Here is a 16174-nt window from a genome sequence, read left to right on the forward strand (position 1 = left end):
GTGTTTCTTTTATTTTAACATTTTTTTTCTCTCCTCCTTTTGTCTTCGAGCGTGCGTATTGTGTGCTTATTGGGTGTGTGTGGTTGGGGGGTTTTTTTTTTTATTTTATTTTGTTTTTCACGTCCCTCCCGCGGGAACTCGAAAGTATTTCTTGCTCGTGTTTTACTCGAACCCCCTGCCCAGTGCCGTTTCTTTCTTCTCTATCTCTCCCCGTCTGCCATCCATCCCGATTCGAAGCGTTCCGGTGCGCCTGCTCTCAGGCCTCTCCTATTTCCGCTTTCCAGGTCCTCCAGCAAACCCGGCTCGAGATGCACACACGGCACCGAATCTGTCCTCGAAGCAGCCCGGCGCGAGAAGCGGTTATATGGAGATTGAAGATAAGGCTCGCTTGTCGTAGATTATTCTCCGTTCGATTTTTCATCCCTCCCGTCTGGACCTCGGTCTGGCTGGCAGGCTGCTGTCGTTCGCGTCCCGGACTACCGCGAGCAGCAAAAAGGTAGGGAATTATCTAACCTAGGTGAGGCTGGGAAGCATGTTTTTTGGGCTTCCATGTGTAAGATAACAATGAGATAATGATTTGAAATCAATTCCGTCTCTGCCTTTCCGATCGGTCTCAGGTGGCAGAAGGGGTTTCGTGAAAGGGGGCTCTCAGCCTCCGTAGTGTTGATAGGTTCGTTATTGTGTCCCATCGTTTACGGTTGATTTGGTTCGGATTTCCCGAGCCTCACGTGCCTTCTACGCTTACCTCGTTCGTGGTGGTTGCCGGCTTGCAGGCGAGTTCCTGGAGCTCTAGCTGTCTGGCCCTCGGTTTAGCCTGCCCGACCGCCTGACGATCGAAATGTCGCAGACCTTCCGGGGCAGCAGGCCATATGGATTTCACAGTCCAGTGACTCACGGAGGTAATGACGACCGACCCGACGACGGTGTTGAAAAGCGACGCGCGACGCGAGATCCCCACCGTTTTGGGATCGAAGCAGAAGAGCACGGAACGATCGGGAACCGAAACGCGAGCGTGCGAGACAGCGGATCAAGACCGCAACGAGCGCAACCCATGCGGTGGGGAAGCGAACAGCGAAGAATAACGCTACCAGCATAAATAAAACCGAAAAACCATTAGCATAATTCCATAATTTAAACTTTTCGTATTTTGTTTACCTTTTATTGTTAGCTTTGAATTGGTCGTTTAAATTAATTTACTCCCAAAGTCAATCCTTTAATTGGACTCGTTTATATATTTATATACACACATGTGACAGCGAAACAAGGCTCATTTACGGGCTGCTTGACGCGGTCGCCCTCGACCGTGGGTTGACAGGCGACCCGGGGCAACTGTCACCGGGGAAATAGAATAATCTACAACCATCTTACGGCGATCGGTTTCCCGAGCCCACCCTAGGACAGGTTCCGGGCTCTCCTGCCACCGTGTGGGAAGGCTTTCTCGCGAGTCTCTAGAAGTCCGCAAGAGCGTTGCGAGTTCAACTCCACTCCTTCTGACAGATGGCCAGCTCACCATGCGCCAGTGGCATTGCGCATTGTTGAGCGCTCTACTTCCAAATGGCGGTACAGCTTTGCACAACGCCAGCGTAGGGTTGAAACCCAATCCGTCACGATAACGCCGCCCGACCCCGATCGTCCCGAAATCAATCCAATCGATCGCGAACCTCCGGTAACTCGAGCTCGAGCGATAGGGCTTTGTGCGATTCCCAAATCTGGCTGCGTCAGAACGCAGGATCAACGCGTGCTCAGGCGTTACGGTTCAGGGTCTCTAGGTCTGCTCACAACCGTCATCGGGCGCTTGTCAGCTCGGGGTCGAGCCCTGTCACATGAAGCGCATCCCCGGTGGCTCAACCCAAACCATCATCGGAAAAAAAACCATGATTGCATTAATCCCACTCTCGATTTCCCCGGTTCGTGAACGAAGAGCGCGCGAACGGTGGCGAGGAAGAAAACAAAAAAGGACAAAAAAAGAAGCAACATTGAGAAGGAGAAGTTAAGCCTTAATTTTAGCGTCCCGCCACTCGCCACTCGCCGGGACCCTGCGCAAACGTGAAACATGCCGCCGATGACGCTGTCGACACGGCCATTAATCAGTGGCACCGTTTGGCTTTGGGCGGCGCTTTTCGGCAAATATGCTCAGAGGGAAAAAGGAGAGAGAAAGTGGGCGAGGTGGGGGTACCATAAAACATACGACGGTTGCGCGGTGAAGAAAGCCAAGAGCCGCGTGCGCTGGATGGATACATTTCGCCGCGGTACCGTACCCATTTTACGCGCCTCCAACCCCATTCGGAATGGGAGCGCTAAGCCACTTTGACATCTTAATCCTAAGTGGTATTTAAGGTTTCAAATAAAAATCATGATACAAATGTTCTTAGCATTGCCCCGCGGTGGTGACCGGGTGAAGTGCGGAGATCTTCCACGCCCGGGACACCTTCTCCGCAAGATGCCGGAGAAGACGTCGCACGTTCCTGGCTGGGCTGAACCGTTGACAGCGCGATCGGTTTTTAATGCGACGGTGCACACGGTGTGTCGGCGGGCAATTTATTTCCTATTCATTTACCGCCCGGGCGTGGTGCGGTCTCGTTAGCGCTCGTGAGGTCTAGACATCTAGAGGCGCATCTTCGCACCGGAACTGCGTGATCGTTGTCTAGTTCCGTTGTGTCAGTGATCGAACGAATCGCACCTAAACCGTGCAATTCTTGACGAAAACTCTCCCAAACTTGACGTCTCGAACTCACCCGCAAATGTGGCAAATCACCTGGAGCGTTCCTGGCAGAAATTCCACAGTGAGAACATCCATACATCTCGCTACAGATGCGTTAGTTCCACTGACGTAGCGACACACGAGCAGGTAAAAACCCCACGGACGATCCTCACGCCCTAATCCTGGCCGCTGAGCGCACTTTCATAAATCCTCCGAAATAGATTTTTAATTATTTCACTTAAATCTCTGCCTTAAGTGGGTGGGTCTCCTGAAGGGGACTGCTCACTTACCGCAAGACGACGCCATTTACGTCAAATTTGACATTTGCGCCCGGTCGCCGCAGCGAGGCTAACGGAAAAAGGACCGATCCACCGTAATTCATTAGATTCCTGTCAAGGGTTCTGCCCGTTGCGTTGTTCTTTATTTCATTTCCGCTTTGTGTGACGGTGTGTGTGTGTGCGTGCATGTGTGTTTTTATATACTTTTTTTTTTAATTTCTTCAGCCTCTCACTATCCGCTTCTTGACATCAATTTCTCTGCCGGTTTCGTTCATCCGTTTGCGTCCGAGAAAACGCGGATATCGATCGTTCATGCGTGTGGTTCTTCTTCCCTCGTACGTCCACGAGCTTCGTTCCTGCTCGCTCTTCTTACACTCCTCCCTCGCGATCCTTCCCTCTCCCTTCCTCGCGATCTCCGTCCCATTCGGCGAGACTGCGACCGGCTGTCGTTGCGAGTGCGCTTCGAGAAAATAAAAATAATATTTACGATGATTATAAAAAGCATTAGGGGCATAAAATATTAACTTGTAGATTTCTGGTACAATTCTCCACCACCTTCCCTACCCAACCCACCCCCACTCGGTTAGGTAGCCGAGGGTAGCCCATTTGTCCCGCGGGGCGATCTATTCTTAGGACCCCTGCCTTCTGGGGACGATTTCCAGGCTCGGTAGCCTTCCCCGCGAGCTCGCGACCCGAACCGCACTCCGAGGTTTCCCGGAATCGGTTACAAATGGATGGCGGTGGCGAAGATTTATGCTTTGTTTGTTGAATTTGATGCAAACATTTGTCGCCTATTTCTCATGTCGCCATGGGAAGCGCAAACCGGGCGCATGGGCGGCCCCAATCGGCTCGGAATGGAACCGAAACGCTGGTTTTCGTCGCTGCCCTCATCATCCGGCCGGCCAAGTTGGCCGGAAAATGAGATTCATCTCATGCGGCTAATTACTTCATCTTCAGCGTTATGTTCCGACCCCGTTCGCTGCTCCTTTGGGGATTGCTGTTGCTGGTGTGGTTTTGGGATTTCCACAGCGGGAAACCCTCCTATCGTTATCTCAATCGATCCCGGTTCCACAACTGTCACAGTATTCTCAGCTTCGCCAGAGTTTTGAAGGGGGGGTTTTGGTTCACTTTAGTAACATGTTCCAATGTCAGTCGCCTCAGACGATGTGCTCCCTATGATCGACTACTCGCTTGACTATCCTATTAACGAGGCGTATGTTTGTTTCTTGTGCTCACCAGAAGCACACGGAGAGTCACCGCAAGTCCGGTGAAAGCCTCCTTCAGCCTTCCTTTCGAAGCAGACCGTAGCCGGTGAAATTTGCCAATTACCCATCAACCATGTGTTGCGGTGGGCAGAAGCAGACCAAAAAAAAAAAAGGCTACAAAATAAATAAATCGCCCAGTGGCAGGTTGTAGCAACGCCACCACCAGGTTCAGAAGTTCACGTTGTGGCCCCAAGAGTCGTGCACCGGACAAACCAGTGCGCCAGTCAATCAGACGGACGTTCCCGCTTTCGTCGGGAGCTCGTCTTACCGTCGGCCGAAGAAGGTGAAGGAAGCCACACAAAAAATCACGAACAACCGCAGATAAAACAGACGAAGAAAAACAAAAGCAATCCCAAGGCATCCTGCGGGCAAGGAATTTGGGAAACGAAACGAACCACTTTGGAGCAGAAAATGCTTAATGGGCCACCGAGTTCGCCACGCAAACCCCACTCGGGGTTGGGGGTACGCCGGTATCGAACAGATTTTTGAGATGTGCCAGTGCCAAGGCTAATTGTAGCTGCACCACGTCCAGGCTCGAGTGCTCGGGGGCATTTCGCGTGCGTTTACGAGCGTAATTACATTATTTGCTCTCAACAGGTCTGCGGAAATTGGGTAGTTTCGGAAAAGTGGACCCCTGCGTCACGCCGTCGGTAGATGAGGAGTCGACCTGACATGCGCAGGGAAGCGAGTACCTTTGGCCGGGGAGTTATTCGAGCTGGTGGGGTTTATGATTTACCGGATCCGGAGTACCTCGGAGAGCCAAGAACGAAGCCTACTCGACCGCGACCTTTGGCCGGGAGCACGATTTGCACTGAACCGCTAACCGCAAGAGTGGACCAGTTTTGCATACTTCGCAAGGGAAAATGCTCTGCAGCCCCACTTATCCGGTCTTTATCCCGAGCACGAGTGGCAGCTGTTCTGGGTGAGCTAGCGCCACCGACTCGTTTGGGCAAACATTTTTAATGAACCTTCAGCGCCCGTATGCTAGCTGTGCGGTATTGTGGATGTACCGCAAACTTTGGACGTAAGTCGGTTGGGTTTTTTTGGGACAACGTCCGAAATTCTGAGACGACCACCGACGGTGACCGTGCGCGATTCCCGGGAGCTGGGCATCAATTATGATGGATTTATATGATCCACGGCTACCTGTATCGCCTCCCTGAGCTTGCTTCTTCATTCTCCAACACCCGGCAACCGGCACACTACGACCGGTTCCGCGCGTGTGTGTCTTTAACTTTATGTGACCTCTCCTGATCGCGACTGACGCATATAACTCATTGGTCTAAATCCCTCCCATCTCACCGAGCGTGTGTGTGTGTGTGTGTGCCCTTTTGCGGTTGCTGGGGTGGGTTTTTCCGCTGCAGCAGTTCGCTTGATTAATGTCCACATTTGATCCATTACTTCGGCGCTCGCCCGGATGGAATGCTTATTTATCGGCTCTCTGGGTCCATTTCGGCGACGTGGCGCAGAAGCACGATTATTGCGCCACTCAGATCCATCTCCTCGAAAGCTTCCAATCGCTCCACCTCCACCCTTGTAGAACACCGGCAGGGTATCTGTTGCGCATTCCGACCCACCAGACGCTCGCGGTAATGTGTTTTCGATGTCACGCTTTTTCATCTCGGTACGCGCTGTCACCGTGACAGACGGAACCTGGCCGGGATGCGATCGGACTGCTGCTGCTGCTGCTTCTCTCGTACCAAAAAACCGGCCCGAAAATGATCGATTTTTTACATCACGACTAAACGCACACTTGCCCGAAGGTGAGTAGGCGCGCGGAGGTGAACAGGGTGGAGCTCAATCTGACGGTTCTAAGCAAACCCTTCCGCCACCGGATCCGCTATAGGCGAACGGAGCGAAACGATAATGCGGGATATGATTAATAAGCGGGTGTCCCATTTATTTATATTTAATAAATTATCTAACTTCTCTCATCTTCTGTTTACCAAGCAGCTAGAGCTTTTGGACAACTGCAGGGTGTGTGGACATGCCTTCTGGAGAACGGACTCGGTTCGTCCTGGCTCCATCGTGTAGTGATGTCTCCCTCCGAACATCAGCGGATGGAGCCACTTTTGCACTACCTGTCACCAGCGCCCGGTAAGTGACATTTGCGATGACATTTGCAGCAGCCCGGTTTGCTGATGTCCCGTTAGACGTGCGTGCCGGAGTGTGTTCAGCGGTTTTCGATGAAATAAATTAACCCGTTTATCCACTGTGAACCCCATTCTGGGTGTCTAGCGTCTCGAAACCGGCCTGCTGCAGCTCTGAAAGCTAGAAAACATCCACCATACCCGTGGACATACGCCGTGGAAAGTCACGAGAAATCGTTAGACGGAAAACCACGGGGTGCAGGCGCCTTTGCGTCATGTGCGACGATCAAGATGCTTGCTGAGCAGAACCTGAGTAGGCTGCGCCGCGTACCTGTTCGGAATTCAACGGTCTGCGCTAAACCACCCTCACGGTGCCCGGTTTTTTTTTTGTTTTTGGAGGATATCACCCGGAAAGCAGCGTGTGGGCCCTCCAGGGTACCCTGCCGACCAGTTTCCAGGGTCTCGCGAGCCTCCAAAACCCGCAGGCTCCGCAGAAGCATTCTGTCAACGTTTCTACTTCGCTCTCAGGCGCGTACGCGATCTCTCCCGGTTTGGAGTTGGACCACCTCGTGCTTGGTCTTCTACTGCCGGTGTCTATTAATTGGATGAAATTTGATACTTTCGCTGCCGTTCCTCGGTGTTCTCATCCCACCCTCTCCTTTTCCATTGCCAGCGCCCAGAAGGAAGGGGTATGGAAAGATCATCTCGATCGATACCCAGATCTCGTGGTTCTCCAGGCTTTTGCTTCCTCCAGCGATCGTCGATACGATTGGTATGGAGCGGCTCAGGTTACGAGGCGTAATTCAAAGCCCCATTCGTACGCGAGGACCAGGGGGGTCTTCCAGCCTGCTGGTCCAGTTTGTTTCACTTCATATTCCACTGCCTCCTTGGGACATCTCGGGAGCGTGCAAAAACAACGCCATCGCCAGCACCAATGGATGTGGAGTTCTGAAAGTAGGTTCTTGTTTCGTGAACATAAAAAATCCTGCCATCTCTGCGCCAAGTCAACGACAAAACCGGTGGGATTTAATGTCCATCACCCACCCGAAGCACAATGCAACATCCCGATCGATGTTAATTGCTGTAAAATAACGACCTGCATCATCGCAAAATGGCTGTCAAACAGGCCGGAAATCCGGCCTGCCGTGGTGCTCTCTCAAATGTCAAATACCGGCGGTCAGCCTCATAAAAACAAACCACCCAACACCTCCACTGAAAGCGTTCTATTTCAATCCGATCGATAGTTTTTCACACATTTACGACACCGTTTTTACAGCCCAGTTTTAACAACCTTGGGCGGGGCGGACTTTTTATGGCTCTCGAGCTGTTCTCCATGCCTTCGAGCTATAAAGGCGCGCGCGCGCACTCTTCTGGCAGGCTGATCTTAATTGAGGGCGGCAATTATGATTGTTTAATTGGGTTTTTCTCTCTCTTCCTCTCTCTTCCTCTCTCTCTCTCTTTCTGCTCGCTTTTCGCGGGGTCCCGACTGATGCCGACTTCGATTGGCTCGATCGTCCCGTGGTGTGGCGTTGGGCACGCAACAGCAATAAATCCTTGTTTGAGGAGCGATTGGATGTGGAAGAGGACTAAAACAAAAAAAGAGCGAACCAAGCGAACAAAGTAGCGCAGATGCGATACGCCCGTTTGTTGGAGCTGTTGGAATTGCGCCATTTGCGTGGGAAGGAGTACTGCGACAGAGAGGCAGCTCCTCACGGCGGTCTCCGATGGGCAGTAAAATGTTGCCATAATTTCCTCCCCAGCGTACCATATAGAGTAAAATTTACTGTTTCACAGGCGAAGGCGGATACATTAGCGGATGGGTACGAGCAGATGAAGAAAAAAAAAGCACCGAGACACCGAGATGAAAAATAAAGAAGTAAAGGAGAACAAACAAACCATGAACATGAACAAGCAGTAGCGCGCCCAGGCAGTATCATTCGCTCAAACAGATATTGCCGGTCTGGAAACGTGGAAGCGGCATCAACGAACCCTCTCTGGAGTGCGCGAGTGAGCGAGAGGCATCGAGCAGCATCGGTGGCTCCCGAGCAGCAACCTACGAAGCGACGAGGCAGCAAGAGACAACAAAAAAACAGCGTACAAAATCGTCATCATCAACACTTTATTCAAGTTTTATCTCGCCCTCTTTAACATCTCCTTAAAGTTCGCTACCGAACGCCAGCCGTTTTTAACGCCACCTCGATTAGTTCCGTCTTCTTTAGGCGCGTGTCTCTGCCCTATTTCGTCTCTGCTTCCGCTTGGGAGCCAACAGCCTCCATGATATTGCGGGGGCGCAGATAAGCGAAGAGCGACGAGTGTTCATTCTCATCTCAGCCGTTATCAGTATCAACGCCCCCGCTACAGTGGCTACCAGTTATTGGCGACAGTGGTTCGTTCTGCGAGATAGTTCTCCCCCACTTGAGCTTGAGAACTGCCCTCCTGGCCTCCTAAGAATCCCTGCCATGGAGCATTTTCTCAATACAGCAGGAAGCTGTACAGCCGCTGTCACAAACCACGCGGTGGTGAATTATACGCATGAACACTCTGCCTGCGCGTTGGGGAGGTCCCGTTGGTGTTCATCCGACCCCGACCGATGGGAAAGCCAACCCTGCCAACACCGGTCGCGATGGTGGAAGAGAAGTCCACCACCAAGAGTGGGCGTGGCCTGGTAACGCGCGAGCGCGCGCGTATATCCTGCGCCTGTTCACGCGCGTACCAACACACGTGCACCGGAAACGTTAGCTCCACAAATCCGCACGCTGGTGAACGCACAAACCGCCGCACAGACGTCAGATGCGTTTGAGTAGTTGCCGCGTACGCAAGGGTCGCTCGCGGAAACACCGTCGGACTTTGGGGCTGCTATCTGCCGTGTGCCCCGGGGAAACGGTGCGAACCAGCGGTGAGATTTCGGAATCAGTTGACGGGTTAGTTTACCAAGGCGTGATGCATCGACGGTTGTGGACGTAGTTCGTTTGAACGCAAAGTTGGTGGTTGTGCAAAAAGGAACGCAAAACGTGGAACAGTGGAATTTTGGTGTACCGGAGTGTGAAGGTGGTTTTTTTTGTTCCTCGAGGACGCGTACTCGGCCGTGTCAAAGCCTCCAATCAAAGCCAATCAATCAGTAACCACGTTCATGCCTGGCTGGTTCGAGCCTCAGCGAAACATTGTGCCAGGTGTTCGACAGTCGACGCGAGGTGTTAGTGTAGTCTAGAGTCATCCAGCCAAACGTCACCCGCCAGAACATGCTGGTCCCGCCGGAGATGATAGCGGTGCAGTCGAAGCTGATCTACCAGATGAACAAATACTGTGCCGATCGGGTTCAGGCACGCAAGGCGCAGATCCACAAAACCATCCAGGAAGTGTGCCGGGTCGTGCAGGACGTGCTTAAAGAGGTCGAGGTGCAGGAACCTCGCTTCATCTCCTCGCTCAACGACTACAATGGGCGGTACGACGGGCTGGAGGTCGTGTCACCGACGGAGTTTGAGATCATCATCTACCTCAATCAAATGGGCGTTCTGAACTTCGTCGACGATGGCACACTGCCCGGGTGTGCCGTGCTGAAGCTCAGCGACGGCCGCAAACGCTCGATGTCCTTGTGGGTGGAGTTCATCACCGCGTCCGGGTATCTGTCCGCGCGGAAGATCCGCTCCCGGTTCCAGACGCTGGTCGCGCAGGCCTGTGATAAGTGTTCGTATCGCGATTCGGTGAAGATGATTGCCGACACGACCGAGGTGAAGCTGCGGATTCGTGAGCGCATTATTGTGCAGATTACGCCCGCTTTTAAGTGCGCTGGACTCTGGCCACGGTCTGCCTCACACTGGCCGCTGCCGCAGATACCGTGGCCACATCCGAACATTGTCTCGGAGGTTAAGACGGAGGGTTTCGATATGTTGTCGAAGGAGTGTATCGCGCTGCAGGGAAAGAATTCCGCCATGGAGGGTGATGCCTGGGTTCTGAGCTTCACAGAGGCCGAGAACAAGCTGCTGCAAGGTTAGTTTTGGTTCTAACACAAGAAGTACATTTTATTCCTGACACTTTTATGTTCGAAGGATATCCTGCCCATAAAACGATAGGATGAATACAAGTGTTCTATGTGATAATTAGATTCGGGTGCTTTCAACGACACAAATTACTATCTTCTTGCTGCTCTGAATAATATACTAAATACAATTGAAAGCTCGAAAAATATCATTCTACTTAGTGAAAGTTACTATTAATTTTCCTTTAATAAAACATCTCAAATAGCTCAAACATTGCTTGTATCTGATCAGCAATGATGAAATTAGGACTAAACTGACATTATATTAAAACACTCTTAAAAAAGGCTTGTCAGACGATCGAAAGTAATTGCACATTCTATAGGGATACTTTCATGTTCACGTTATCGCTTATAGTGCGCGATAAAACCACATTTTGGAACAGTTAAACTCACCTTCAAAATTCTAATGGATAGAACACACGTGTAACGTTAAAATGAAGCCGTAGAAGCGTACCAATCTCTTCGCACAGATGCCTCTAAATGGCAACCCTAATGCGTATATTGGCCATCATTTCCGCATGAAACACTCCCGGTCCCGGTAAAAGCAGATCGCTAGCTTCCGTCGTTACGTTCTTAACGATCGTACCACATTAAGATATCCCGACGCATTATCTTAGCTCATGAAAACGTCCCGCATTAACGACGGAGGACGGATAGGATGGAGATAGTTCTAAATGGTCGTTTCACTTTCTTAAAGCGCCAGGAAGATTTATAGTCCATCCGAGTAAAACGACGTTTGTTCCGTTTTTTTATTGGAAGAAGGAAGAGAAAACGAGGTTACGCTTTTAATTAATGGCATTGATAGTTTTGTTCTATGCTTGACCATTTTCTTAGTAATTTGAAAGACTCTTATTGGTTACTTTGACAACCTATTTTAGGTTACATGTTTAACCTTCTTTATTAAATGTGTGTCTTTTTGGGGCATAGCTATTTAGATTGAACCAATCATAAATACGATTTTTTACATGGTTTTGTACTCACCTGTCCAGTATGGACAATTTTAGCGATAATTCTATACATTCGCGAATCATTACACACCCTGAAGTATAAAAAAACAAGTAATTATCTCTGTTAACTAAGCTCCGTTCAAACATCACCCAGACAAGCTTTTTTTTCCCCCACAAAGCAAATTTCAACCCGTTCGACATCTAGCGACTACCAATCGCGGCTCGCTAGTAGCGTTTTGTCACCCAAGATAAGCTATCTTCGCGACAACGAAGCACAAACTAACAACGTTCATTCTCCCCCCTCCTATCCGCAGGTGGCTGTCGGAGGCGGTGTCTCAGCATCCTCAAGACGCTACGCGACCGACACCTAGACCTACCAGGCAACCCTGTCACGTCGTACGTGATGAAGACGCTGCTGCTGTACGAATGCGAGAAGCACCCGCGCGAAATGGAGTGGGACGAGAACTGCATGGGTGACCGGATCAACGGCATCTTCCTGCAGCTCATCTCCTGCCTGCAGTGTCGCCGCTGTCCGCACTACTTCCTGCCAAACATGGACCTGTTCAAGGGCAAGTCGCCCGGTGCGCTCGAGAACGCCTCGAAGCAGGTCTGGCGGTTGACGAGGATCATGCTCACGAACTCGCGCTGCCTCGAGGAGCTGTAGGTGGTTTGAGCTGGTAAGAGCGGTCCTTCGATGGGACATAGGGGAAGGGGCTTGAGGGGGGGGGGGGGAGTGGGGAGGGAGAGGGGTTAAAGGGAAGTGCTAGGCTAAGACCGAAGGTTCTTTTAGACTAGGTGCGATTAGGGAGGGACTGGTGCAAAAAGAAAAGCGACGAAAAAAAAACGGGCGGACTCGCCCCACCTGTCCAGAGGGCATTAAAGGGCGAGTAACCGCCCCACGTACGACTAACTCTAGCGAGGTACTAAATTATTATGCGCGTATACTATTCACTAAGCTAATTCATCGATAACTTATGTCTTAACGTGTCTAATCAACTGCAAACAACAACAACAAAAAGCAACGGGAGCTCGCTCGGTACGATTGAGGCGCTAGTATTTTGTTAAATATCCTTTCCGTGTTCCCTCAGTACTTAGAATTCCAGACACACCGACCGACGTTCACCCTTCCCCAAAACAGGTCCCGGCTGGTCTGCCAACTACCCACACACTTGGTTTCGTTGGGATCGAGTACTCAAACCGCAGCAAAACGCTCACAAAATCCGGCGAAAACCCGAGCGAATTTCGGCCGGCTCACGTTCCTTTTTCAACTTCCTGGCACTGCAGCAGAAGAGTGCGAGAAGAGGTGGCAGACACCGTAGTACAATATACCGGGGCTCGATCGCAATAACGTCACGAATCAAATGCACTAGGATGTAAGGATCAGGATCGTATACGGGGGAGGGGGGGGAAGAGGACGCCCTGCATCGGGACGCCAGGATTCTAGGAGATACTTGTTCTTTTATTTTTAACCGCGAATCAGATGGGGGAGAGCGCGATACGAGGGCACACTGCGAGCTGAGAGACGAAAGTTGAAAGTCATGTACGTGTACGGGAGGAAGGATTGTGAAATTCACAATCGTGAAGAAAAACAAATTTAAACAACAAAAAAACACAACACACAAAACTAAAGTAGACAAAAGAGTAAATAATTTACATTTAAAATAAACAATTAAACACCTTCTTTGCAAAGGGTTCAGAAAATGCTGTGTTTTAGTATAGACACTAATGCATCCTATTTCTTCCAGAAGCACGAAAGAAACCCTACGACGTAGTGATGGATTCCTAACCCCAATTGGCGCGCGTTTGTTTCTCTCGCATGGAAAAACGGTGGCTCAGTGTGAGTGAAAGTGCTCGTACATAACAATCCGGTCCACATCCGGTAGCATCTCGTTCAGGTTCTCCCCAGCGGGATAACCTCCCAAACGGCAAGAACCGTGCAAAAAAGTTCCCGAATCACGTTTTCCCGGTGGCACCGCTTGGCCGTTTAATGGCGCTTGACAGCGTTACTGACGTTCGCTCAACGCGAAACAAACAAACAACAGAAAAAAAAACAACAACAAGCAAACACCCGCTGATCGAACCGTTTGACACTTTTGACGGCCGCTGCCCACGCGCCCGATAATGCGATCTGTAAGGTGCCCCGAAAGCCGCAAACAAACACCTCCAGAAGCAGCCTCCGGGAGATCGCCCTGACGGTTCGATAATTTTCCGTTTTGTCCGAGCGGGATGCCATTTTCTTGCTTGCTTCTTCTTCGAACGACTGTTTGCAAACATTAACCCGCGGTGCTCCAACATGGGGGTGCTATTTCGAGTGGTGCTTCAGGTGGTGTTGTTTTGTTTCTACGTTTATCAACACGCCGCATATCGGTCGCCATTATCGGTGAGCCTTGTGAGACCAAACTCCAAGCGGAGAAATGCGAGATCAGGTATGAGATCGAGGGGTTTACGCGGGGATGAGGATCCTAAAAACCTGCCCCTGCTCGATGGAAGGTGGTGGCACCATCCAACCCCTAAAAAACAGCACACGATCGACTCACCCAACCCCTGCCACACTCTTCGAGCGTCCGACGTGCGGCAATAAACGCTGACAGCTTCAATGGCCGTACAAACCAATTTACGATTATTAGCCTCATAATTTTCTCGTGTTGCTCGTGGTCCGGGACGTTCGGGAAGGCCGGGGCGGCCGTGTTCGCGTGTGCGCTGGTTTGTGCCATCGGCTTGCTTAACCCGAAAATTAACAAAGTTAGAGATGTCCGGAGCTCAGGGAAGTATACCGAGGTGAAACGGGAACAATGCACAGCAGGTATCGCATGCGCGCACGCATAATCGGAGTGCTCTTCGATTAAAACCGATGTCGCCGGTGAAAGGTGTCCGCTGGTGGGGCTCTCTTGATGTTTAATTTGTAGTCTTTAATACTGTCAAGAGACAGAGAGAGAGAGAGAGTGTGCGAGAAATTCTAATACAAGAAAACAATGGCAACGTCTGGCCGACTGGCTTCGAGGCACAAATCGAACGTTTTCGTTTCCTTCAGTTGCGAAACGTCAAACGTCCGCACAAAGCCACAGCATGCCCAACGTGTGGAGCTCATATTAAATCAACGAAGCGCAATTTGATATGGCAGGTGAAGGATGGTTGGCTTCCTTCTTCACCAGTTGCGTGAGCCTTCCCTTCGAAGCGATGGATCACAAAATACGAAGGATAACGCTCTCGCAGGAACCACCAGCAGCGTGAGTGCGCTCAGTTCCTTCCCTGCTTGTTGGATGATTTTATTTTGTTTGCAGCACATTGCAGGCATGTCGAGGGCACGCACGAGGAGTGAAGGGCTGAAAAAAAAGGTACTACGCAACAAGCCCTCTTGCGCATTCTCTCGGGGACCGCGGAAAAGTATCGAATTACTCGACCGCCGTGAGCATGCACACGCCGTGGAATGCCGTTTGCCGCTTGCATCTTTATCCGCGAGGATTATTAAAAAAAAATCCCCCGGTCCGAAAAGAGGGTTTGCTTCTAATGGAAATATCCAACCCCCGAGCATTGTAGCCTTCAGAACCCCTGGCGGGAATTTGGCGAACAACGCGAAGCTGCGGCTAATCAGCGGCTCCATCAGTACCAGCGTCCAGGTGCGAAACGTCCCCAGGTCTTCTCCAGAGCTTGTAGAGGGTAGCTTTTCCCACGCTGACATCCTCCAGAGTCAACAAGCGGAGGAGGTTCGGGTGTGCCCGCTGGCGACGGGATCGATTTATGGACCATTAATCAGTCTGTGAGACAACCGTCACCATCCGGTGCCATGATCATCTCTTCATTCCTGCGAAAGAGGCCCGCACGGGTCGCGAGGTTCCACGTTCCGAGCCGCGTAGAGTGTGGCCAAGCTTCACCATCCTGTGCGGGTGATCTCCCCCAAAAAACCGTTCGATTCCAAGAACTACCTTCCTATGGAACCGATCTCCCGGTTTTCAGACGATCGAAACAATTAAGCAAGCCGTGTCAGCTCGTTACACCCACCACGTTCCCTGACCGGTGGAACCGGTGACAAAATGCAGCGGAAGCATACAACCGACGTCGAAAGTCTAGCGCACCCACGCCCCAAGGGTGATGTCGCACGTCGTTTAAGCTAATTTTCTCCGATTTATGCTCGCCTTCCTTCATTCTCCATCTATTCTTTGAGGTGGTGTTAAATGAGCACGGTTTCGGAGCCTGCGGGAGAGCAGTTTGTCAAAGCTATGTCTTCCAAAGTCGTCGTATATCGTAGACATTCGAAGGCATCTGTCAAACTGTGTGACATTTCTGGAGGAACCTTAACGTAAGGGCATGCAGTACATTCCACAAAGTCCGGTTTATCCGTTTCGCTGCTAATGACAGCTCGCCTGATTAGTATCGCTCTGTTTACCTGTCGATGAATGAACCCCTTTCGCAGTCGCCCCAGTACACAACTTCTCCTTTTTGCTACCTGTCAAGCTAGACGCTCTGCTGGAAGCACGAACAGGTAGGACGATCGTTAAAGTAATTCGAGAAGTAAGCCACAGATCCTGGCACGGACATCGGCACCATCGCCATTCTGCGCCTTTTGTCAACCACCACCAACCACTCTCACTCCATTCTACGGCCTCTGCCTCGCTCCTGGAGCTCGCCAAACCATATAGATCTTATTTCGACGCTAGCGCATAAATATACATTAATGATGTGAAACACGAACCGAGGCGAGCCCACGGAAAACGCACGCGCACGAACGCGAACGATGGGGATGAAAATCAATAATGAAATCCGCGCCCCGCCCATAGGTGGCCCCCCTCCCCCGGTTGTGTTCCCCTCTACCTCCCCTTTATTGCTGGTCAGTCTGCAGCCTCCCTTCGCTTCCTTTCT

At 51.1% G+C, this 16174-nt stretch overlaps 1 protein-coding gene across 1 annotated transcript; it reads left to right on the forward strand.

The window, feature by feature from the left end:
• The first annotated feature begins 9573 nt into the window (after positions 1-9573).
• LOC128728757 (protein mab-21) lies at positions 9574-11981 on the forward strand. The gene is made up of 2 exons (XM_053822401.1): positions 9574-10321; positions 11632-11981. The coding sequence occupies exons 1-2, from the start codon at positions 9574-9576 to the stop codon at positions 11979-11981; spliced, it is 1098 nt and encodes a 365-aa protein (XP_053678376.1).
• The last annotated feature ends 4193 nt before the right edge of the window (positions 11982-16174 follow it).

This window comes from Anopheles nili, chromosome X (genome assembly GCF_943737925.1).
Source record: "Anopheles nili chromosome X, idAnoNiliSN_F5_01, whole genome shotgun sequence".
NCBI lineage: Eukaryota > Metazoa > Arthropoda > Insecta > Diptera > Culicidae > Anopheles > Anopheles nili.

Coding starts and splice junctions, on each gene's coding strand:
- LOC128728757 (XM_053822401.1), top strand. CDS start 9,574: ATGCTGGTCCCGCCGGAGATGATAGCGGTGCAGTCGAAGCTGATCTAC. Junction 10,322..11,631: donor CGAGAACAAGCTGCTGCAAG/GTTAGTTTTGGT, acceptor TCCTATCCGCAG/GTGGCTGTCGGAGGCGGTGT.